Source organism: Homarus americanus, unplaced genomic scaffold (genome assembly GCF_018991925.1).
Source record: "Homarus americanus isolate GMGI-L3 unplaced genomic scaffold, GMGI_Hamer_2.0 scaffold23617, whole genome shotgun sequence".
Lineage (NCBI taxonomy): Eukaryota > Metazoa > Arthropoda > Malacostraca > Decapoda > Nephropidae > Homarus > Homarus americanus.
Genome location: NW_024720711.1, coordinates 4272489 through 4299409, shown reverse-complemented (window position 1 = coordinate 4299409; position 26921 = coordinate 4272489). Strand labels below are relative to the sequence as shown.

Genomic DNA, 26921 nt, shown 5'->3' with positions numbered 1-26921 from the left:
ACGTTACTACTTGTAATTCACAATTATTTTACAGTCTACGTTCATCCGTGAGGTGATGATGCCAGGGGAATGGGATGTTTGCATTACCTCCTATGAGATGTGCATTCGTGAGAAGTCTGTGTTTAAGAAATTCAATTGGAGGTATGTTCACATAGATTGAAGAGCTCGCCATTTTGTTTCATGTTGCATTCAGTGAATTTTTTGTAGATTCAGTATTATTCATCAGTATACTTCAGTACTTTCTTTTCTAAGATAGATACAAGCACTTGGTTAGTTGTATGCTTGTCAGCACTGTGTAGGAATTGCAGCAGCTAAGTGGATACAGCTCTTGCCATACCAGGTTTATTAAACCAAAAAGTTCAAACCCAGATTTGGTGCAAGAGGCCAAAAGCTTAAAGGATTAATAAATATTATTATGTATTCAGGTACATGGTCATAGATGAGGCTCACCGTATCAAGAATGAGAAGAGCAAACTTTCTGAGATTGTGCGTGAGTTCCGGACCACCAATCGCCTCTTGTTGACAGGAACTCCCTTACAGAATAACCTTCATGAACTGTGGTCACTGCTCAATTTCTTACTTCCTGAAGTCTTTAGTTCCTCTGAGGTGAGTCTAGTTGAATTTAATTTTATTTGACAAATTAATACTCATCTACTGCTTTTAACTTTTCCCCCTTGTTAGTGAGAATTTAGTTTTAGATTGTCTCTTAGTCAGAACAGAAAAACATAAGGCATAGTAATGGAAACATTAAATATGGAGAATAGAAGAAGTGCCTGCAACAAGTAATCATTATTGACATTTTAGGAAAGTACTGAGTTACCATAGGAATATATCTTGTCAATTTACCATTATAAGTTGAATCATCATAATTTGGAACTTTGATACTGAGGGCTTTACTGTACATTGTAAAGGTGAGGCCACAACACGCCACGGTGTAGTAGAAAACATGATGAACAGTGATAAAGATCAGTTTCATTAATTACAAATCGGTGATTTTCTAGTGAAAGTTATAAAATCAAATTGCTGAACATAAGCAACCAGAAACACATGACTAAATAATGACTCACTAGACTGCGTGAGAGGGGAGCTGGCTGCCTCATGCACATTTGTTTGTGCCTCAGTAGTTTCCACAATTTTCAAATGTAGGTAAGACATTTGAAATTACTGTACAATAAAATATTAATATTTAATATTTTATTGCCTCCCATATTTTGTTGAAAGCATGGATATAAGATATGTGAATAATTAGGGATTACTGTTCCGTATATTTGAATTTGCCATCTTTTACAGGATTTTGACTCATGGTTTAACACCAATAACTGCTTGGGTGATTCCTCCTTGGTTGAACGTCTGCATGCTGTACTGAGGCCCTTTTTACTGCGTAGGCTTAAATCTGATGTAGAAAAGCGTCTCTTGCCTAAGAAGGAGACAAAGGTTTACATCCAGCTGTCTAAGATGCAGCGTGACTGGTAAGTGTAACAAATCCCGCATTGATTTTACATGTATTAAGTTGTGTTTCCACTTTACTAAAAGGCAAGTTCTCTGAAAACCATGTCATTAATGGTATCAGATCTGGGGAACCTTTCTTCCTCATGAACTGAAACTTGCTCGTACATTCAAGTTGTTATTACCAAGAGTTCCTGCCCTGTCATTGCTGCTTTGATTGCTACCTTAAATCATCTCCAGTAACCATGTTTAATCTCCTCTTCTTTATATTACTAGTCATGATGTATAGTATTAACTCGACCCACTGGACTAAAATTGGGGCTACCCAAGTCTGAAAAAAGCAAATCTGGGTGAGATCTGGATGTAACCCTGCTTATCTGAACTGTTTCAAGAAAATCAGACATAAGTCGGGTCATCAGCATCTGTTTTCTCTGATTTAATTTTCTTACTATTATGTGTTTTATGTAAGTACTGGAAATCACAGAATTTGCAGAAAAGTTATTTCACTGTACCGCACTTGTGTGTCTCGCAAAAAAAAGAAAAACTGGGAGATGAGGGTGTATCTGGGAGCAGCAGGCAGAGGTAACCTGAGTGGATGACTCCCCCAGGACCCTTTATCATGTTTTTATGCAATTTCACCATAATTACCATATTATTTAGGTTTTCATTTGGTGCAGGGTTTACTGTATATAACATTATCATAAAATAATAAAATTTAAAAAAAAAAAATATATATATATATATATATATAAATAAATAAATAAATAAAAGATTCCCACACTCAATCCCCTAGATGAGTCATTGCATTGTCTTAAATTTATTTTTTACAAGTGCTAACAGCTGATCGTTCTCACTCTCCATATTAACAGCACTTAAATAATATTGTAGTGTATTATGCATCTGCATATTTCCTCATCAATTGTTTAAGTGCACAAGTAGCCAAATCAAGCCATCATGTTTCACTCAAAGAAAACAATGTTGTTAGGAATGTATATCCATATCAAATACTATACAGTATGTTATAATGACCCTTGTGTAAGGTGATTTGCTGACAGCTCTCTCCAGCAATGCATCCTGAGTGAATACCTTCCAATACAACTTCTCAGTAATTTTGGCGCCGACACGACAACCCATATCACCTTTCATATCAAAATTGCACCGCCTTAGATCCGCCACTAATTTGATATCTTTATTTAATATAATTTAAATACAATTACTGTACTGTATATTATATGGTCAGTGTGTCTGTGTAAAAATGAAAATATGAAGCCGGGCCTGTGGCTTCAAAAGCTGAAGCCAGTGCTATGCCTCTGGCTTTGAAGCTGAAGTCTTCAGAAAATTTTAAAGCCAAAGCCCAGTCCAAAAAGCATGGCTTCCAGAAGTTGAAGCTGGCATCTCTCCCATGCCTGATGTTGTTTGCTACCAGACACCTACACTTTAGGGATAATGCTACTAGTCCATCACTTATGTTACTCTGTCCAAGAAACCCATTACAGTATTACATTCACAGCTTTTTAACTTGTGAATTTAAATTTATCTGACACCTTTCTTCTTTAAGGTACACAAAGATCTTAATGAAGGACATTGACATTGTGAATGGTGCTGGTCGCACAGAGAAGATGCGTCTGCAGAACATTCTCATGCAGTTGCGCAAGTGCTGTAACCACCCTTATCTTTTTGATGGAGCAGAGCCTGGCCCACCATACACAACTGATTACCATTTGGTGAGCTTTCCCCTTTGTTCTGGGTACCATCTGTATCTATAGTAAATGTTAAATGCTCTGCCTTACTCTTACTTAATGTTAAGAAAATAATGAGTTCAGAAAAGTAAATTATGGCTCAAAATTTATTTTTATCTTACTTATTGTAGTGTTTTATTTTTATTGTGAATTCTCACTTTCAAATTATGATAATTATAGCTGAATCCTTTAAAGACACAGAAAGGAAAGAGAAATAAGCTTCTCTGGCTTATGGACATATTTTAAGAAGGCTAATGCTAGTGTGTTCTTTAAGAATAAGCCTTTATGTGTTTTGAGAGAAAAAATAATTTACTGTATATATAATTTTGAGCTTAAGATGAAAACTGTTGGTATGTTTTTATTCTTATAGCAGTAAAGGTGGACAGGATTTTTGGGAATGGGACTAATTAATCTCTCCATCAGTCATACTAAATGAGTTATTTTTTATTTCTTGCAAAATTAGAGAACAATAAGACAGTGATATATATGAGACAACTTGGCTAAATATGATGACTGACAGCCATGAAGTTAAGGATTTGATTGTAATACAATACTTCTGGTTTAATACTTATGCTTTTTGTGCAATGTGGTAGTGCTGTACCATACAATACTATACTGTATAGAGGCGGAGATAAGAACCTAAGGAAGAGTTTGTGCTCTCCTTACTTTTGGGTAGCTAGCACCACTAGTGAGAAATGGATTATAAGGGTGGAAAAAAGTATATATATATATATAGATTAGAAAGTGATAGGAAATGGCTCTGTTTTATTTCTTTTATGCAGTATGCTATTTGCTACTCAACATAAAGTTTGCCCAGTATTGTATTGTGTGTATTTCTAGGTGGAGAATGCTGGCAAAATGGTTGTACTTGACAAGCTTCTTCCCAAGCTGAAGGAAATGGGATCGCGTGTGCTGCTGTTTTCCCAGATGACACGTATGTTAGATATCTTGGAAGACTACTGTGTCTGGCGGAAGCATTTATATTGTCGCATTGATGGTCAGACGGCACATGAAGATCGACAGAGACAGATTGACGAGTTTAATATGCCTGAGTCGTGAGTATTATTCTCTTACAGTAAACTGATAAAAAGAATTGAACAAGAAAGTTAAGATAACAAATTAAAGAAGGGATATACTGCAAACATTAGAGGAATTAAAAGAAAGGCAGAAAAACTATTTTGAACAACATATGAGAGAGACAGATTTGTCTTGTTTGGGATGTGGGTTGAATTGACAGCATTTAATGAAAAGGAAAGAACCATTAGTAAGGAGAGGAGAAGCTGAGATAGCTCTATGTAAGATTAAGAATGTTAAGGCTTTGGAATGCTAAAGATGGGAGGAGGAAGAGAAATTATAGGATAGGCATTATAGAAGGAAGAGAAACAGAAGAATGGCAGAGAACCTGTGGAGTTTCCTTGTGCAGTATAAAGGAAAAGTTCATAAAATATTGGAAAAGTTCATGATGCCAAGAATCTCAAGGAAAGCATATGGTGGGTTTATTGTAAAATGTTGCAAAAACGGTGACTGTTTTATGGGAAAATCAGTGTCGGTTCTGGAGATGAAGAGATTCTGTGGATCAAGCATTTGCATTAAGGAATGTGAGTAAAAAAAAATTGGAAGGGAGGAATAATATTTATTTGTCAGTCACAAATATAGAAAAATCTTATGATAGAGTTGAATGAAAAGCAAGTGTGGGGACAAATAGCATATTGTTGAAATTTGTTCATTGCCAAAGTAGATCTGTGTGAAAACTGTGTCATATCACCATGGTTTTTCAAGTAAGTTTGTAAATTGGAACACATAAAAAAATTGGATGTGAATAAATTGCCATTTGTAGATGATAATGCCTTGGTGTGCAATTCAGAAAAGGTTACAGATGTAGTGAAAGAGTTTGGATGAATGCATACTTGGAGGAAGTTAATGATGAATGAACTAAAGAAGCAAAGAAAAAAGTAAGTAGGGAAGGAGAAGAGAGAGATATAAATGCTATTGAAGTGGAGGAAGTGAGGTTTTTCAGATGGGTGAAGAATTTAGGATATTAGAGGATAAGAAATTAATTGGTACAGTAATGATAAGAGTGCTGTGTCAGAGGAAAGTTAGAGAAATATAGAAGAACTGTTGGGCTGACTTTACTATATGAGTGTGGAACATGGATGATGGATGCAAGAGGAAGAAGCAGCTTAGAAGTGAACAGAAGTGATATGCTTGAGAGCAATATTTGGGGTGACATGCTGCACCCCAATTAGATGGAAATGTGGAAATAAAGCAAGTGTCAGACAGAGTTGACCAGGGTTTACGAAGGTAATATTGGTGCATGGAGAAAATGGGATATGAAAGTTAGGTGAATGGTTGAAGAGCAATGTGTATTGTGGTTAGTAGGGATTATACAGTACAGTATATCAGTTAGGAGTGAATGGGGTGTGATAGTTGAGTTGATACTGTTCTTGAGTTCAGTGTTGGCCACTTCCCCCTTGAGTACTGAGGACTTAACATAGAGTGTGATGTATCCACACTGTTCCAAACAGGCCACCAGGACTGTGGTACCTCGGATTCATCTTGAAGAGTGAGTGAATGATGGAAAAGAACCTGTGAGGAAAGAAAATAAAAGCTCAGGTGATAATATTGATCTTAAATTTTGATTGATTCTACCTTTCATACCTGAGTCTTTAGTGGCTTTAAGTCACTGGATTAAGAAACATTTTTATTTTGAGTGTTAAGTGTGAAGTGATTTACTGTAATTAATTTTTCCACCAACAGAGAAAAGTTCCTGTTCATGTTGTCAACCCGTGCTGGAGGTCTTGGTATTAACTTAGCCACTGCAGACATTGTCATCCTTTTTGACTCTGACTGGAACCCACAAATGGATTTACAGGTACTTTTGTTTTACTTCATGTAACCATTATTGTAAGACAAAACAGTTTAAAATTTTACACCTCTGGTGTGTGGAAAGCACAATGTTACCCTTGTCTGTCCACCCATCTGTCTGGAATATGTAGCTATGTATATAAATGTAATTAATCTTGGTGTCGAATGGATTAACTTAAGACTTGGAAGATAGTCTGATGGTTATGTATAGTGTGCATATTGTCTTCTAGTTTGATAGATATCAACATCATTGCTGAAGGTCAAATTTCAAAACTTAGTCTGCTGCATAATGCTTTTATCATTACAGATATTTTAATAAGACCTCTTAAGGGTATGTCATGACGAGCCAAAGAGCTGATCTCTGGCTTCCAGTCTTATGTTACTAGTCTAGGTCACAGATGATTAGAAGTAATTAACGTAACAAGTCTTCAAGTGTCAATTCCGTTGATCTTTAAACTTCGAAGACATTGTAACCAGCATGTTCTACTATACAGAGGAACCTATTGTCTGGGTGTTATGCTTTGATAAACGTCTAGGTCGCAGCTTTACTTCAAGTCAAAGAATAAAACTTTATCCATGTAACTAATACAGTGTTAAAATTTTGATGAGTTTGACATCAACAAGAAGGTCAAAGATCAGAATGTTGTTTAAAAGAATACTCTTGATAGTTATTTTAATGATCTGCACTTGAATATATATCATCACTATACAAGGTGTAGACCACCAGATTTGTAAGGGTTATGTCTTTGTTGAAGGTCCAGAACATATCCATACTACAGTACAGTGGTCCCTCGGTTAACGAACACAATTAGTTCCAGAAGGGTGTTCGTTAACTGAATCCATTGTTTCAATGGGATATTGGGTAATTGGTTCCAGCTCACCGAAAAGTACTTACAAAGTAAAAAAAAAAAAATGCAGTAAAGTACACTTGCTTTGAGGTGTGTATGTAGAAGGCTCCTGGTTGATGATGATGGGAATTAGAAGTGGGGGTGGAGGAGAAGGGAGAAGAGAAGGAAGTGGGGATGGAGGAGAAATCACCTTTCAGGGGACCCATGCTTGATGCCGTCATTTCACCCCAAAATTTTTAAGTTCATTAGGTGTAATTCAAGAATATTTTCTTTAAATCAACACTGCACTGTGCTATATATTATCAAGATGTTAAATAAATTTCAAAATGTCCGATAATTGTACTGTAAAGACGTAAAAATACCCTTTGTTCAAGAGACCAACAAGCAAGATGTTTCCTCCACTGAACAGAGACACAAACTGATGCCTTGGTGGGTGAGTGAAGTGGCTGATGGGTGCACCAAAAACTAGTTCCCTGTACTGCAATTATGTTAAATAAGTGTTAAAATGACTAATAATTTTAATATAAAACTTGGAAAAATATTGAATAGCACAACTTTCTTGATATTTACTGCAATGGAAACGAATGTAAAGCCCTAGAACCGATTACTGTATTGGCGGACTAATCTACCAGCCGATGAGCAAGCCAAAACATGTTGACATGTTTTCGTAAGAATTTCGTTAATCAAATATTTTTTCGTTAACCAAATTGAAGATTCTTATGGAAAGTAATTCGTTAACCGAGGCGTTCGTTAACCAAGGGACCACTGTATTGAAATTTTAGATAATTTTAATTTAGACAGAGTGCAGGACACTAAATGTACTGAAGTTGTTTTAGCAGAGTTGTGCCCCTTTCACTAAATTGTTGTTAATGGGGGCAGCTGTGTTAACATTAGTATTGGAAAAATGTTACTTGTCCTAAATATAAATCATTCACCGCTTTAGTTAATTTTTTCTGCACTTCAGGCAGTTTATCATGTGCTGGAAGGATTAAATTTAATAAATAATCACTATTTTTTTCCAGGCTATGGACAGAGCTCATCGTATTGGTCAGAAGAAGCAGGTGAAGGTGTTCCGTTTCATCCAGGAGAACTCAATGGAGGAGAAACTTGTTGAGCGTGCAGAAGTGAAGCTCCGCCTAGACAAGATGGTTATTCAACAAGGTAAGGGAAGAAAACTTTGTGAAAGTGTTGATGAGAAATTGAAACATTAGGCAAGTTGGTTGTGTAAGTTTTCAACAGTCACCCCGCTGATGTTATGAATTGGTCAAAAGATCAAGTAGAGTATTAATTAATTGGTAATACTGACCAAACAACAATTAATAAAAATCTGTAATTCTACATCTATTTATGTGATACTTAAATAATAACTTGGTATTAGGATTTATTATAGATTTACTTAAACAAACCCACAGCCTACCCTTGGGACAGTTAGCCTTGGGGGCATGGGGCTGGTAACTCCCCATTGAGTTTGCATGCTAAGCAGCCCTTGGAACTTTTCCTTGCTTCTTTCCTTTTTGATAAGTGGGTTCTGATGTACTGGATCCAGCAAACTTGGCCTGATTTATAAATAAGAGTTTGATCTTAAAAATACACTTTGTAACAGAACCAGGAGTGATCTGGATCCCACCTACTTCTTGGGGATGTTCTTTGAGGTTGACTTGAAGAACAAGGTTGTTGCTGTAAATCTGGTGTATTGCATTGTCAGATGGGGTACAATTTGTGTACAAGAAAGAACTCCTCAGCATTGTGACTAATCACACTCATGTGTTAGGGCAAACCATGACCTGAAGTCTTTCATTAGATAGACAGTTGTTACATGGGGTGTAATTGATCTGTGGGTTATATACTTCCTCTTACTATGGATCTAAGGGTTTACTCGGAAAAAATTCAGAAAAATCTGAGTGTTCATATTCTTGGGACTCCTCTTGGGCATTATTATAAAGTGAGCTTTAATGATGAAACCCCATTTTTTTCACAATTTAAAGCTTACCCCCTGTTATTATGGGATTATGTCCAGTTGACTCTTAACTTTCTTTTGATTTCAATATCGTATTTATTTGGTAGAATTTGAAATTTATCTTCGTCATTGCTTGTTAAATTAATGGCACTTTTTATTTTTGTAAACAGGTCGTTTGATGGATAACAAGAGTAATGCATTGGCTAAGGATGAGATGTTGGCTATGATTAGACATGGCGCCAATGAAGTGTTCAAGGGCAAAGATGATGAGTTCACTGATGAAGACATTGATGCTATCATTGGCAGGGGAGAAGAGAGGGTGAGTGGGACCTACAGTTGTAATTGTAATACTGTATAAGTGTAAACCTCATCTACTAGTTCCTAAAATTGATGAAAAGTAAATTTAACATACTAGAATTTATAGGAACAAATATTGTACTGTATTTAAATATGACTAAGGTTATAAAATCAGAATGTTTAATTGGGAAAGATTGGCAAATAGGTTGTAATTTTTGGTCAATTCTTATTGTAATTTTTGATAAATGTTAAATGTTTAAGTTGGTAAATGAAAATTCAGTGTGGTGTTATCATCATTATCATCAACAACATTTAATGGGTGTTTTCCATGCTTCCGTGAGTTAATCACAGTTACCTGATGGCAGGTTTCCATGCTGCAAGGGCTCTTGCAGTCTCTTGTCAGGTTCTTTAATCTAATTTCTTACAATCTCTCCCCATATCATTCTTGGCCTACCCTGGTTCTCTTTCCCTCCACATTAAGGCTTATACACCTCTTAAACCAATTGGTCTCATCCATTCTTTCCACACGTCCAAACCATCTCAGCCTGCCTCCACTTACAACTTTGCCAATACGTACTCTTAACGCCCAACTGCCCCCTTAGTGCTGAATGGTGCCTCCTGTCTTTCAGTGTTACATTACACATTCACTTCACCAATTGCATTTCAGCTTGTTCCAGTCTACTTGATAGATGATGATAAAAAATATGGATTTTTGTGTGTTCACAGACAGAGGAATTGAATAAAAAGCTGGAGGCTCTTGGGGAGTCATCACTTCGTCAGTTTACACTTGATGTCCCTACCAACTCTGTCTACCAGTTCGAGGGAGAAGATTACAGGTATGTTTACTTGTAGGATTGAGCAACAAAGTATTTCATTGATTAGATATTTTTAGATGAATCTGCAAACAGTAATTTATGATCTTGTTTTTAGTGCATTAGAGTTATCTTCAGGAGCAGATTAAGTCACAACTGCTGTTACTTCTGATCACAAGTACATACACCTTTTGCAGGCATTGTATGATAAAATTCGGATTTCAATACATTTAGCACTGAACAATTTTCAACAATAAAAAAAAACTGTATATGCATGTTGAAATTTGGAAGCAAGATGAAAAAGTAAAAGAAATGACATGGTTGAGAGCAGTATTTTATGTGATTAAGACACAAAGAAATATGACTACATAAATTAGACAGATGTGGTAAAGAGTGTTAGAATGAGAACTTACCAGGGTTAACTTAGATGGTATGGACATACTAAGAGAATGGGAGGTGAAAGATTGGTAAAAAGAACTTATAATTCAGTGATAGATGGTAGGAGGAGGGAGGGGAGAAGACCAAGGAGGAGATTAGAGGGATGGCACAAAGGAAGTACAATACTAGAAGTGAGTAAGATGGACACTGTAGCTATAGTGTATGTGAAGGATTGGAGAGCGTAGTGTCAAGTATTTATTAGTACGGTATATCACAGCAGTTTGGTCTTGAAACCTGCCACAGCATCATAGCAGTTGTCAGTAGAAGGCTTGTAAGATTTGGAATAAAAATATCAGAGGGCAAGAATTAAGAAGCAAAGTGATAATATTTGTGTCTAGGTGTATTGTCTCCTTAGATACAGATCAGATTTTAATTTTATATTGATCCCTATGCCTTGGAAATTTCTTCATCAAAGTTATCTATGGTGCATTTACTTGTGGTTCTGCATTTCTATCAATGTTTCATTTATAACCTTTTATACCTGTGAATAGTCTCTCACAAAGTCTTATTTCTTAGATTTTTATTATATATTTTCAATTTTCTATTCTAATATTAGTTATAGGGTTGTCCAATGTAACTCATCACACACTTTAGTCAGATTGGATATCAATTCTTTAATCGGCATCATTCATTATGGATTCTGTCACTATTGCCAAAAGTTGGATGTGGTATCCCATTTTCTTCCTAAAACCACATTTAATCTCTCATTTACATTTTCAGGAACAAACAGAAGGCAATTGTTGGTATGTGGATTGAACCCCCTAAACGAGAGAGGAAGGCCAATTATGCTGTGGATGCCTATTTCAGGGAAGCACTTAGAGTGTCAGAGCCAAAGGCACCCAAGGTAAGTAAGTGTTGATTACTATGAGGTGTAGAACTGGGAGACTTAAGAGGTGGAGTTGGTCATCAAGTGCACCATTATCATTTAATGTATGAATGTTGTATGCATTTTTTTAAGAGGAGTAAAGCAAATTTGAAAATAGAAAACAGAAAGTTTTAAAATGTACTTGCTCATGACATGTTCATATAGCTTGTTTGTTAATGATCTCCAATAGTCATGAGGTGGTTACTCTATTTTCTTCAATATATTCCGTGTAAGTTTATTTACTCTTTTTTTCTGAGGATGTCTGGCGTTACTCGAGTCATTTTTTTAGTACTTTTTAGTTTACATTGTCTTGTGTTATCACCCCCAAAAAAGCTAAAATATATGTGAAATGTGTGGGAGAATTGCTGTGTTACATTTCTCTGTGGACTGAGTGTTGCATTGCTTATGTGAGGGAGTTGTTAGTTATGAATTTAGTGTCTTTGTTATATGTGTATCTATCAGTTTGTATTTATTAGTATCTCTTGCTCTACTTTGAAAGCTCCTACAAAATCTCCTTCATGCACTTAGCAGTTTTGGTATACTGTATTTCATCCAATCTTCTATAATTATAGCTCCTTATATGTGCTCTATAACATTCCACTTCAAATCTGGTCCTTTTATGTATGTTCATTCGACTGCCTTCATTCATACATTGTTTTCAGTTTCATTGGATTACAGTATTCTACATCTGTTCATCCCTCATAAAAACTCCAATTATTTTCTCTACTGTACATTGTTTACAATATTGTTACATGCTGTTTCCCCATTTTTCCATTCACTCCAGAAATTCTTTATTTGCTCCCCCAAAAAATATCAATTTCAACCACATGCACTTAGCCTATCATTCTGTTGTGCTCTCTTGTTTAAATAGCCTGCAATAGTGTGATAATATAGTGCTCTTTCCACTCTTTTATGAGTTAATTTGTGTCCCAGGTGATGTAGTATATAAAATTCTGACAAGTACAGTATACAGTGTCATCGCCAATGAAATCCCCGAATATGCCAGCTGATACTAATCCCTTGGTTGGTAATATCTCCTTTTGTCCGTTTGTTAGTGTGGGTGTGGTGCCAGCAGGCCGTAGCAATATACACACACCTCAGTATTTCTTGCTGCAAATTTTCATTATTAAAACATTTTTATTGTAAGATTTACTGTAGCATCATATTGTAATGCTACATTTAATTATTATAGGAAAAAGAAAACAAAAATAGTTGAGAATGTAGAAGTTATTTAATAATTTTCCATTTTTCTGTCTTGTTGGATGATATAAAATGCTCCATGAGTTGACTGATAGCATTTGTGATGGTGGTGGTTCTGCAGTTGAAGCCTGAAGCGTGCGTTCGTATGTTTGTGTGTGGTTGCAGCAGGCTGTTATGACGTAAACACCTGCCTTTCAGCATGTTTTAATTGTTAATACTGTACATTTTTATTTTAACCGCCAGTTACTCTTGAAACAAGCACATTGCCTCCTCCACTTATTACCATCTCCTTTATCACCACCACCACCACCACCAATACAGCTGCTTTTTCTACTCCCTTTGTTGATGGAGATGGATTCACCTCATCCAAAACGGAACCATATAATATCCTCTACCTCTCACCTACCTCACTTAACCGCTGCCTATCATTCCAGGGGTTGATGATGTTATTACAAAAAGTAATATTGTTAATTTAGATAAATAAATACAGTACTGTAAATTTGTTTACCAGTACCCAGTACTGTGCATCTCACAATCAGTGACACTAACCCTACTGTAAGAACTGCAACCATAGTGTTCTCTTTACAATCCACTGGATCCTGGGGTGCATATAAATTTTTGGGTGCACTGTACACTCACTACAGAAAATATCTGCAAGGTGGGGTCCAATTGATGTTAAAATGAACACTGCAAATCCTGTTGTTTCAGTAGGTTGTCAAAATTCTTCATCCATTGTCATGTTTTCTGGCCAAAAAGTTTTGCAGATAATTTTTGTACCAAGTGTACATACACATTACCATACTATATATAGTTACAGTACATTACTTCTAGTTGTATTAAAAACATTATTGAATCATTAGAATATTCCTCCCATCTCATTCTTTATCTATTCTTTTGATATTACTGGACCATTTAGATCATTTGTTACTCGTCTTAAAACTAATATGAATTTTCACACATTTGCTTACACTGCTTCATTACCTCTTCTGTCCCAATTTTATTTTTATTTTTCTTACTTCCTCTGGCTTCCGATTTTTATTTTTTTATTTAATTTTTTTTTTTTAGAATTTATCACCCACATATTTCATAATTGGCTGATATGCATCTTTCTTTCATCTCCCGGCTCTCCTTCCACCACACTTCTTCCTTGTCCACCACACACATCATCCTTGTTTCCTCACTTTCACATATGCCTCAACATATTTATCAAGTAGTTATTGAGTCCTTTATTTTTGTTTTGATAAGTTGCCTTTTCTTGCTTCATGTTTTCCTGCTCTGATGTGATTCATGTCGAGGATGTTTTCTCTTTTCTGTCCCACATGATAATTAGATATTCTTTAATTTAAGCTTTGGCTCTTTGGTAGTCCCCAGATACTTTTCAGTCATGGCAGCGACACCGGTGTTTCCTATAAAATTATTCGGTGTCAAGATATTGAAGGTTTTTTTGGGTCAGCATTATTTGCCATAAAATATATTTTCTACGTTAATGAGTATTATGTTGATTTAAGTTTCTTGTAAATTTGTAAATTTCACTTATCTTGTTCCTGTTCAGTAAAGTAAATGATTCAGCACCATTGGCATTAGTAACCAAGCTATTGTAATGTTAGAGATAAAAACATAAGACATCAGAGACAGAAGGTTCAACTCATTTAACAAGAACTGTACATAGGAAAAATCACTCAAGTTGTTAGCCTTGCTTGAGCACCTTTCAGTGAGAAGATTGAACCTAGATATTAGTAATTGAAATTGTTGTATATATAATATTAATGAGTAGTCAAACTTTTTAGAAACAAAGGGAATCATTGTTTTAACCATGACTAAGCTAATGCATTACTCTGGACATTTGACTCATTAGACATGAGCTGAATCATATGACTTGGCAAAATGAGGGGAGCATTATCATCTATGATGGAAACTGAGTTGATCACTGTCATATCGATGCCCCAGATCAAATATTTTTTTATCATCAGGCTTAGCCTCTACCCCTCTTCCCACATCCCCCTGTGAATCCACAAGAGTGGGTAAATTGTGTTGCTTTTATTATTTATTGTCGAGTAATCAATGGGAGTATTTAATAGATATTCAATTTTTGAAGATTATATTATAGTAAATCAAATTGTCAAAAGCTCCCATAATTTAATAGTATAAAACTTTCCTCTTCAGCCCAATTGGAGAGGAGTAAGTAGGCCACCTGGAGCTTTTACTTATTTGCTTTTTTGTTCTTTGGCTTTAAAGGAAGTATAGAGCATGTTTTGGGGCTTGAAGAGAACACTTGAGTAGTGAGATTTCAGAAGAGTCATCATTATCTTTGGACGACATAAAAATGCACAAGTTTGTGTGAAATATATACCGGTATGCAATGAGAAGTGATCAATGATGGAGAGGGAAATGTGTCATGATTAAACTTGAATATCAGGAATAGATATTCGATATATACCTCACTTCTTGACAGCATGAGAAATGACAGTATTTTTTTATCAATGTCCCTATAGCTCATAACTTTAAATGATCAGGAAGACAAAATGTAATAAGGATTACAGTTGTAATGACCCGTAATGAATTATAACATGATAATTGAAACTTTTATTCTTAAGATATACAACCAATTGGCCTTAAAGATGAGAAGGATGGTAAGATGTTTGTTCTAATGTTCTCATAAAAGCTGTTGCTACAGAAATGAATATGTTTCTCGTACAGCCTGACTTATATGATTGAATATGTTATGTATGCTACTTCTTTATTACAAGAAAAACTATGTTACATATTTCATTATGAAGTATATGGATTGTGGTACAAATGCCACATATACTGTACTCCCAGATATGACTCCTGTGCCCCCCCCCCCCCAGATTTGACCATTTCTGAACATACTGTGTAACAAAATCTGACTTGGATTTTTTATTCTATACTGTACCTGTATATCTTGGTATTAAGGAGTCATTATAGACACCATAATCAGAGAAGACTTTCAGAGGAGTTAACTTGTTATGTGAAAGATAATGACAACTCTGAAGTTATTAACCATGCTTGTTGAGCCGCTGAGAAACACATTATCCCTGACACCAGAGAGAAGTTTTTGGGTGAAATAAACAATCAATGGTACATCTTACCCAAGCACTTGATGGAGATTAACAGTGACTTTGTCTGCACTACCTGTGGAAGCAACTGTTTTAAAATAAGCATCAGTCTCACTAATATTGTAAATTGAAGGCCTGCTCATATCACAGATGCAGGAAGTAGCTGTTTAGGTGTATGTGAGCATTAAGGTATAAGGCTCTATAGTATTTTGTTGTAGCTTTTATTTTAACTCTGCTTACTTCCCTTGGTTAGCACTGTATATCTGAGTCATCTTTTATGTTTAAGATATCCACATTTTTCGGTTTACTAAATTATGATATACAATACAATACAGTACAGTATTCAGTTTATACATTGAGGAACAGTTTTCTCCTCCATAAAGCTACTCCTCATTATTTAGGAGGTGTTTTAACCTCTTTGTTATGCCTTGTACAGTAAAAGGTGTCAGAATTTACATGTGGTGCAAACAATTTTTTTTTTTTTTTTTTTATGTAATGTGGGAGAAGGTGAATACAGTTTATCGCACTCCAGTCAATACATGCCCGTATGTTAGTATTAAACTTATTTCAGGTCAGTTACTTAAAAAATGTGTCAGGGATCAAAATAAGACTTGAATTGCAATTTCATATCATAAATGTCTTGACTGAAATTGACTGTCAGCATTTTCCGATCTATTTTTACCTGACTCGTGCCCCTTTTCCAACATGGGAAATTTGGTCAGGGTCATAACATTACCACCAGATAGTCAAGTTTCTTTCTCCAGTATATATAATAGTTGTTTAAATTCACTACAAAAGGTTTTCACACTAAATTAAACACTTTAAATGTTTATGACATGAGCCCTTTAGCCAGGCAGCTCTTGAAATACATAATATTTGCCAAGGTTGATCTGAGCAAGTTTTGGGTAAATTTATCACTTTTCCCTCCCCGTCACACACAAAGTAGGACATCAGATGCAACAGGAGATCTATTACAAGTGTCTGTCCAATCATCGCACTTCTTATCAAGGTTACTGTCTGCTATCTTCGATTTCTGGGTCAATTCATCATATTGGAAGTCAATCCTCAGCTGCCTGCTATTGGGAGTGGACGTTTCAGATTTTCTTTTTGCTACAAATGGCAAAGTGAAGAGGCAAGGAAATAATGTCACATGCCCCTGATAACGAAAACTGACGAACTAAATACTAGAATATGGAAGGAATTGGTTGTATGGGGAAATAAGGTTAGCTCAGTACATGGTGTGTGGAACCTAAATGTGCATATGACAAATACTACTTTTTGGAATAACACGTACTGTCTCACCAAGTAGATAGTTTCACCTCAAAGCTAAGGAAATGAAAATTGTAATTGAACTTTTCAGGTGTATTTTGTTGAATACATATTAAAGTCAGATATTTCAAAACTGGATGGGCTAAGTTAAAACATCAGTGATAAGTGTCCACACATACACTTGGAAATACTCTATAATGCTCAGTACTACAATATCCTATCTCTATAACATTTAATGCCACAATATCCTGACCACTGGGGTCTGTTATACACACCTTCTGTGACCTATATTCTGTGATTCTTTTTGCAGTACCATTCACAGGGTGATTATGGTGGGTACACAATAAACTAGTCACTGTCAAAAAAAAATCAATTCTCACACACACACACCAATTTTCCATGGCTCTTATATACAGTACATTTAAAAGTCCATAGTGTCCTCAATGTTCTGTCAAGGGAAATGGGACAGTTTGCTAGCTGTACAGGAAGTTAAAAGTGTTGAATTTGATTGTTTACCACACAAAACCTCTATTGGATTATTGGTGATGCTTAAACCTCTGTTGTGCTAATGACAGTGCTTGGAGATTTTCATATTACTTATTTTACCCTTATGAGTCACCTAGCTATTTAATATTTTATTCAAGGTGCTCTTGGAGATCTACATAAGTTTATTTTGAAACTAATTGGTATAAATTATTGAGAATCTCAACATTGAGTTTGATAAATTAGTTTTTAATAACAAGTGTGAAGTTAACTGTTTCTAAATGTTTCCTCACATCTCCCAAGATATACCTGTTGTAACACTATTATGAACTGTAGAGAAGTAGTATTACCTTCTTTATTCCTAATAAGACTATACTATACCTAAAAATTGTCTTCAAAAATATATCCTGAACTTGGTACCCTAGATTCCCTAATTTTAATTTTGTTGGATCTGATCATGATGGTATTGATTAGCATGTTGCCCATGACACCATGTGATTGAAATTTTCATTAGTTAAGCATTATAATTTAGTATGGTTTATAGTTACAGGTAGTACTGTAGTGACTTGTTCTTTAAGTAAAAGATTGAAAACATGGGTAATATGGACGTCTGTTGAGAGTGTGTGCAGAGGGTGTCAGAGAAAATTTATTCGAAACAAGTAGAACATAGTGTTTGGTAGGTGATTGAACATTAGTGCTGGGATTCATTAGAGTAAGAAAGGTACCTGTGACGAGGTGAAGAACTCGTGTGGGAATGTGCACAAACTGTAAGGAGAAAAATATGGTAATAATGGTAAAAAAAAATATGGTGGTAAGTGAAGTAGTAGGAAAAGTGTGTGATAACAATGGTAAAAGTGTGTGAAAACAATGGTAATAGTGTGTGATAACAGTGGTAAGAGTGTGTGATAATGGTAGGAGTGTGTGAACAATGGTGGGACTGTGTGGTAACAGTGGTAGGAATGTGTGGTAATGATGTTAGGAATGTGTGATAATGGTGGGAGTGTGTGGTAACAATGGTAGGAATGTGTGGTAATGATGGTATGAGTGTGATAACAGTGGTGGCAAGAACACTAGGGGAGGCTGTGCATGTGTCCTGCTCTGAGGATATAAAGGCAAGTGGGATGATCAAATTGGTGACAGTCAAGGTCCCCACGAACTGTCAGCCCTAACTAAAATTCCTTTAACTGTTAGTGTTCCCATCAGTGTAATTTTACCCATGCTTCCCAAAATAAAGTGTTGGTGGATAATTCTTATTTAAGTGAAAAAAAAAGGTATTGTGCTTCCTATGTGTTTGAAGGCTAACATATATTATTTTTATTTAGAATGTGAAAGAAAAATGTGGGGCTAATTTCCTCTTATTTTGAAGTGTGTGAATGATTTGTTTTAATTTTTTGGAAAGCTGTTTTAACCTCCATGAACTAACCATTTTATACTAAAACCCATATTTTGTGGAAATAATACTGTGTCCAAATTTTTAGTACAAAACATTCAGTTGTGCTGATTTGATTTTTTATATTGACTGTTTTTAAGTTTCATTTGTATAATCAGAGTTTCTTGCTAGAACAATTACAGTACAGTAATTTAAACAATGCTTGTAATTTTCATCAGTGGCAGACAACCCTGTGGAAGCACCGATAAAAGGCTAATATGATTCGCCTCATAATACTGTACAGTATTGTATTCCAAAATTACATCAATAGGTCGACTGTATTATCTTACACTTTAATTTCTGTTTGATATCGAACTAAATTTTTGTATTTATTCCATCCTAATTTGTGCCTTCATACTTAGTTGAAAGCAATCAAGGTAAAATCAGACTAGATTGAATGTTCTGCTAAAGTATTTGATGGTCTCAGTCCTGGCAGAGACCTTGGGTTGTAATACACATATCCTGTACAGTATATATTTTTTTATATATGGCTTGTTAGTAAACAAAATGGAAGGAATGAAATAAATATTTATAGTCCTTGGCACACATTCAATTTTAACATATGCAGATGAATTAGATATAAAATCTTGCAAGTTAAATCATGCAAGACTGAGTATTTTGTACTACACACTTGACAAAGTAATGCGAGCTTGTCCTGGATATTTTTGATTAATGTGATAGCTTTACTGTGGTTATTGAAGTGCATGCTCAGTTAACACAAAGGTAAAGACTTACAATCATAACATCAAATACTGTATATAATTATATATTAGTTTTTGTAGGTTATTTAGTACTACATTACTGTATATACAGTATTAATTCTAAGTATTTATTCATGTGTTTGTGAACAAAATATATTTAAAGATTACTGTAGTTGTAATTGGAAAATTAGTCAAGTACTGTATTTAAATTTTTTTATAAAATTCTTGCCAATTTAACTGTAACTTCATGTTTGCTTTCTTTAATGGTCAATAAATGAGGATATAGAAGTACAGGGAATGCCAAAATATTTTAATTCAAAGATTTTTCTGGGATGATACACAAGGAATTTATTAATTAATAAAACAACAAATCAGTTTTCCTCAGGTTCAGAATCTTTTATTTATATTACCAGTGATGTGTTTGAAATGTTGTGAACATGAGAGTAAGGAAATTGTTTTGTATAATAATGAAGTAACTGTACTTTACACTGATTAAAAAATTCCCTGTACAGGGTATGTACTGTATATTATAGGTTTTTGTAATGAAATTTCAGACCAGATATATGTTCAGAAACAATTTCATTCAACTGGCCTTTTTATGCCTAAAATTTCTAATAAATTATACAATATCAGTGGAGAGAATTTTAATTAACAATCTCTATGATGCTGCAGGCACCCCGGCCACCCAAGCAACCAGTGGTTCAGGACTTCCAGTTTTTCCCGCCCAGACTGTTTGAACTGCTAGACAAGGAAATTTACTTCTACCGCAAGACTGTGAGCTACAAGGTGGGTTGATGGGTTGTTTGATGTAGCAGAGATATAATAACTCAAAAGGGTCTTTGTTTGTGAATGGTAGCTCAACACTGCCTTCATTAGTTCATTTTGATGAACATGTATCATGGGATCATTTGGTTTGCTGAAATATTTTAAGGTGATATTCACACCTTGATGATGACTCACTTGGGTGCATTATATTCATGAAACGGGTGCAACAAGGGGAAGCTATTGAGAATTTGTCATTGTTCCATTATCAACATAAATTTATTTTTGTCACTTCATAATGTATAATCTTCTTAGATATAAATAGATAAAAGAACTGAATTCCTTGCTTTCATTTTTTTTATCCAAGATAATTTAATGTTCTAGATATACCAATTTGTGCTGTAGGTCCCCAAGAATCCAGAGTTTATGGCTGAAGCTGCCCGCATCCAGAAAGAGGAACAGCAGAAGATCGATGAAGCAGAGCCAGTGACGGAAGAGGAGATGGAGGAGCGGGACAGTCTTCTCACACAAGGTTTTCTCAATTGGAGTAAGAGAGACTTCAATCAGTTCATCAAAGCCAATGAAAAGTTTGGTCGAGACGATATTGAAAACATTGCTAAGGTTTGTGTGATGTGGAGCTGCAGTCGTTTTCTCTTTATTTTCTTTATATGAATTAGTATTGTTTATGCAAGAGGTCAACTTTTGAGTAACACAAACTTTTGTGTTGTTTGGTAATTCTAAAGTATTGCTCACAAGTCGATGTGCCCAATGAACTCAGTGTATGATTGTATGAGAATGAGCTTAGATGAGAGGGAAGCAGAAGGTATGGAATGAATAGTAAATAATTTTAAATTGAAGTTTTGCTTGATTGCTAATAAGTTTTTATAAAATGTACAGTATATGGGACTGGCCCTTTTATTTAATGTTTTGGACATGGAAATAGTTGAGTGATTTTTCTTGTGATAAATTGCCTGTGTTCATGACAATTTGAACAAGTCTGTTTTAGAAGTTAGAAAGAATAAATAAAGATAGGAGAATGTTATTTTCGTGCTTAACCCCTACGCCCCGAGCTAGGGTGCCGCTGGCCGTATCCCCCACATCGGGTAAATCGAGAAAAATTTATTTTTCAAAAAATAATTTTTAACCTTTTTAAATGATAAAACAATAAAAAATAAGAAAGAAAAAACTATATATTGACCCTCTAGAAACTTCCTGGGGCTACAGAGGCAAGGGAGATATGGGGACAGAGTTGTTTTGATGGCTAGCGCCAGTGGTCACTATGCACTTAGCGGCCATTTTCTGCTTGCCTTTGTGTCCAGGATGGCTATTAATGCATATATTTACTGATCATAATACTTATTTTCAATAAATAATTCATTTAGAATATTTTATTTGCATTACTTTTCATAAAAAGTGCTCGGCGACACACAGTCTGTCGCCATTATTTTCCAGTAATACTACACTACAATACAACTACACGACTTTTAGCAATACAGTATTACGTTGATACAACGTGATAAAATGGACAAACGACTCTCCATGGCGACAAGCTGATGCATACTAGCCGCACTGAGCCCACCCACGCTACCCTGTGTGTGGCATGATCACCAAATAGTCATTCTGGAACCTAATAACCCGCGCTGGGCATTCAAACTGCCGCGAAAAGGCGCGCGTTCCGGAACGTCAACCGGGGTGTAGGGGTTAAAAAAAATTCTGAATAGTAAAAAAAAAAGTTAATGATTAGAGAAATGGACACTTATTACCAAGAGCAAACATATAATTTGAAAGCATTATTTCATTGTATTCACTATTTATTGAGTAAGGTCTAAAAATGTCTTGCAGGAAGTTGAGGGTAAAACTCCTGATGAGGTGATGGAATACTCGGCAGTCTTCTGGGAACGTTGTTCAGAGCTTCAAGACTGTGATCGCATTCTGGCACAAATTGAGAGGGGCGAGGCAAAAATTCAGCGTAGGGCATCAATTAAAAAAGCTTTGGATGCTAAGGTGAGGAAATTTTAATTATCTTTAAATTAAGATATGTTTTTCAGATTTGATTTGCTTTCAAGCAGTGACATCGCTGTTTTACTTTCTATATGCCATTTTCTACCAAAGTTTGGTGTCTATCCAGGCAAGAAAGTTTAACCTAAGTTTTGACCTTGCTAGTACAATATGTACTGCCCCTATCAAAGTATTTGATATAACTTCTGGCAAATTTATTGTTTAACTGGTTATGAGTCCATGTCATAGCTTGTGAAACTTAAAAGCTATTACAGAATGTCACTTGATGCAGTTTTGTTGCTAAGATAATAATAGGAGAAGTTACATTTACTGTTCTCAAATAAATTGCGGACTCCATTTTACAGATGGCACGTTACAGAGCTCCATTCCATCAGCTCCGTATCTCATATGGAACTAACAAAGGAAAGAATTACACTGAAGAGGAGGACCGTTTCCTTGTGTGTATGCTACACAAACTGGGCTTCGATAAAGAGAATGTATATGAGGAGTTGAGAGCGGCTGTCAGGTGAGACAAGCAATCCTTTGTCAGTGTTAATTTGTTAAATTGATTTATATTTAGTACAGTATTTTATTACCTTGTGTTGTCTCTTCATGGTGGAGTGGGTTGTTCACATTCTCCTCAGGACACCACTCGAGGCACATCCATCTTTTTTACTTTCTCACCCTTCATAATTAATCAACCACCTGTCATTGTTAACTAAAAGGGGTAGAACAAGTTCAAGAGTATCACAGTATACAAGAAAAAGAAGGGCAATGATTCACATATTCCCTGCTGCTCCTGCACAGGGATATTTAGAATTGGTCTGCACCTGTGTCTTTATATTTATGCTCAACTTTTGAGCGATTATCAAAAGAAGAACAATCGTGGGTAAGGTATAGAGCATCAGTGACAGTTCTTCCTCAGTTGTGCTTCCGTGGTCAACCAACGCTTGCCTTTGTATTTCTAGGGTTAAGTTCCTGTATTGAATGTAAATTTATTTTGTAAATAGTTACACTGGTTGAAAACATGTTGTATCCAGTCTGATTTTCTCATGTTTATTTTCTCAGGTCTGCACCCCAATTCCGTTTTGATTGGTTCATCAAAAGTCGTACAGCATTGGAACTCCAGCGTCGGTGCAATACATTAATTACTCTCATTGAACGTGAAAATCAAGAACTAGAAGAAAAAGAGCGTGCTGAGAGAAAGAAGGGAAGGCCCAGAGGATTGTACATCAAGTCAGGAAAACGGGCTGGAGGTACTCAAGATGGCCGTGGTAGACGAAAGAAGAAGGCTGAATGAATGTGAATTTTCTTTTCTTTGTGTTTGACCATTTAAAATGGGATGATTTAGTGAATCTTTATAGGCCTGAGCAGTTGGGAAAATAGATTAAAAAAGGAAGCTAAATTATTAGATTTATTTTTTACTACTGCCACCTAAAGGATATGAAATTACTGCTCGAGTACAGTATTTTAAAGTGGAAATTTCATAACGACCAAGTACTCGTATAACTTAAACATCTTATCAACCACTACTTAATGCTGTTCTAAAAATGGGTGTTTTATAGTAGCATGTTTTGACAAAGTTTTGATAATGTATGTATTGTCTTCTGTACAATATTATTATCCATGAAATGGGTAGTTGAAAAAGCCAAATGTTTGTATCACCGCTATCTTCATGTAGGATGGATGGTTGTTGCCTAGTAATATCTACTGCTCAAATGGTTGACAGTTCACTTCACAAAGTACTGTATATATTTTCTGGCAAAGGTTTTTATGGAATTATACCTTCATTTAAATTATTAGTGAAATCTCTTACAATCCTCTCATTGAAGGTACCTAGAGAGGAATTGTTTTCATGTATGTGTAATATTTGGTGCCACTGCAAAGATCCTCATCCAAGTGGAAATGGTTTTGTTCACCAGTTGTTACTTGGCATGATCCTTGTATATCAAGTTTGTATTTCTCGACCATCTTGTTTGCTCAGGTATGAAGTTTAATAGGTATCCTCTTAAGTGTGAGTGAATATTAGCAACTTGTCATTTTCTTTTAATAAGAATAATTAAGTAAAGAGTTTTTCATTTGTTACAGTTTATTATCTTCATGTGCTGTTCTTATCAGTAACATTCCACACAATGGATTTTGTGATTTGAAAACATTCAACAGTTGCATGGCCCCTTGGTGATGATTTTCTAAATCCTGAGGTGTTTAGATATTACAGCATGAACATGTGAAACAGTGCACAATATTCATGGTAATAATTGTATGTCCAGGATGTCTGTAATAATGTTTTAGATAAAGTACAATAATAATGTATAATGCTTAGAATTGTTTTTTAATAAACTTGTATAAAATATATGAAATATGACTTAATTTTACCTTTGCAAAATTTTTTGTTAAGCCTTCCACTGTAGTTATTATAACTCAGGCTGTTATGCTCTATGCAAATAAATGTAGATGAAAGGAGAAAAAAAAATTTTGTGCCATGAACAAGTGACTGATGTGCACAGTTCAGTAGTTAACTCTTGAAATGTGATTTGCTGATGTATGACACAATTCGGATGGCCATAAATCTGTCATTTGCTCTTGTTTAACAGAACTTGAGAGAACTTCAAGTATGAAACCTATTACAGTATCAGCTGAGGCAAAAAAGTACTGTACACACTGTATTCACCAAACAACCAAAATGAAAAAAAATCTTATGATTTTGTGAATTTGTACACAATTCCACTTTTTGTGTGTTCCTGAGAATACTGTAAAGAAACGAGTTATTGGTATGCAATGTAGCAAGTATCAGGCAGCAGGGTGTGAGGGGAAAATGGTGATACAGTAGAGTCGGGAAATAAACAATTTTTTTATATCGCGACAACCAAAATTATCGACAATTTCCAGTATATAGCAATAAACTCATTTATTTCGCGAGGGACATCGAGCAGGAAATATTTCAAATTTAATGCCATGGCAAACAAATGCGTTATTTGCTTTCCTGAGGCACCACTGTGGCTGTTCACTCACGCATTCCCGCCCGCCCCAGTTGCTCGCACTATCGTTCTGAGTGAGTGATGAGTAAGCAGCCGACTGTTGCAGATTACGACTTCTAAGGTGAGTGTAAATGGGTTGCTAGTGAAGTGAAGATAATGGAAAGCTTAATGGAAAAGATTTAATACTATAACTAATATTTTTGGTTTGTTTGTTTATGTAGGTGTGAGATTGTCAAGTGAGGGTGGCAGTATGGCGTCTGCTGCCGAGTCTGGTGTTCCTGGGACGGTGCATCAGCTGCCGAGTCTGGTGCTCCTTGATATTGAAACAGTCTGGTGTTCCCGAGTCCAGTGTTCATTGGTGCTTTAGTTAGTAAGAAAATAAACTCGTTAATTCGGGTTTAGTCACTTTTATTGGCCTCCAGAACCTATCCCTCTTTTCCCCATTGATTACATACGAGTATATCGCAATTTAGTATATGGCGAACTTCCTTGGACCCTATCTTGCGATATATCCCGACCCTACTGTAATGGCAAAACCTATTAACAATAACAGATCTCTATTTATCACTCAGTCAACACCTTGTGATGATTATTACTACCAGCCAACATAATAATTACCACAACCAATCAACACTAATGATACTGTAGTGGATTTCTCCCCTACAAACGCTGTTTGTCGCTGCGTAGCCGACCCCACGAATTCCACAGTGTGTGCCTCGTGGTCTAGGTCAACCAGCACCGCCATACATCACGGAGCGGGGGTCAACTACTAAGCCACTCCTACCCCCCGCTATTTAAGACCTGACCTCGTGGTGACCTGTCTCTTTCTACCTACACCAACCAGCCAGCAACACCTCCTCCTCCTCCCTGGTGGTCCTCGCTCCCGCTGGCGAGCATGGCGACCCACAAGCTGTTCCTCCTCTGAGCATCCTCACCAACCAGCTCTCTCTACATCACGCTTGTAACCATGCTGCCTTCCCAGCACCAAGCTGCATTGTACATCCAATACAACATGTATAAAGAGAGCACATTGTGAGTTTCCTTTCTCCATCCCATCCTGAGTGTGAACCAAACACCTGAACCCCACAATACTTACCCCACAAACAACTAATAATGTACAGTACTAAATAAAGTTACCACTACTGTACCAACCAACAATTAGAATAACTGCTGAAGTACCACCAATCAACACTTGTAATAGTAACTAATAATGAAACTAGATACTGCACCACTTCAATTCAACACTTGCAATAGCCACCACGACTCACTACCAGCCTCCACTTACAATAGCCACCACTACCAACCTGCACTTACAATAACCACCATTACCAGCCTGCACTTACAATAACCACTTCTACAAACCAACATTCAGTAAGTTTCATTACTAGACAAAACTTATGAAAGCAACCCATCAAACTGTTTCTGATGACAAACCATTCCCTAGCACATTTACCATACAACATAATGACAATAGAATGAAAATACTCTGTAATATGCAATAACATAATATGCACAACATTGGAACCTATTAAATACCCTTTGTGAACTCTAATCTGTAATCATTTTTACACTATCGCTGACAGTCATAATGTATGGGATGCACAATAAACTAGCCGTTGTCCGCATTTCAAATTTTTAGTATAATTTGATGAAGTTGAATTATTTATAAAATGTAAATTTATTAAACAAAATAAATACCTGAAATATAAAAAACTCATTTCATCATTTAATATTAAAAACTAATTTCGTCTCCCGTT

At 35.7% G+C, this 26921-nt stretch overlaps 1 protein-coding gene across 6 annotated transcripts in view; it reads left to right on the top strand.

Annotated features, from left to right (window-relative positions):
• Positions 1-24539, top strand: part of LOC121860750 (chromatin-remodeling complex ATPase chain Iswi-like) — a 43038-nt gene extending 18499 nt beyond the window's left edge. For 4 of the 6 annotated variants that reach the window (XM_042358094.1, XM_042358093.1, XM_042358092.1 and 1 more), the window contains 16 exons: positions 35-141; positions 426-606; positions 1291-1469; positions 3005-3170; positions 4026-4240; positions 5943-6057; positions 7921-8059; positions 9026-9174; positions 9879-9988; positions 11123-11246; positions 14631-14645; positions 20099-20212; positions 20594-20809; positions 22031-22192; positions 22552-22712; positions 23255-24539. In XM_042358094.1, the coding sequence (XP_042214028.1) occupies positions 35-141; positions 426-606; positions 1291-1469; positions 3005-3170; positions 4026-4240; positions 5943-6057; positions 7921-8059; positions 9026-9174; positions 9879-9988; positions 11123-11246; positions 14631-14645; positions 20099-20212; positions 20594-20809; positions 22031-22192; positions 22552-22712; positions 23255-23486 (2385 nt within the window). In that variant the 3' untranslated portion in view covers positions 23487-24539. The remainder of the gene's footprint in view (positions 1-34; positions 142-425; positions 607-1290; positions 1470-3004; positions 3171-4025; positions 4241-5942; positions 6058-7920; positions 8060-9025; positions 9175-9878; positions 9989-11122; positions 11247-14630; positions 14646-20098; positions 20213-20593; positions 20810-22030; positions 22193-22551; positions 22713-23254) is intronic. The other 2 variants (XM_042358095.1, XM_042358091.1) reach the window with 1 other exon arrangement.
• Positions 24540-26921: the final 2382 nt, after the last annotated feature.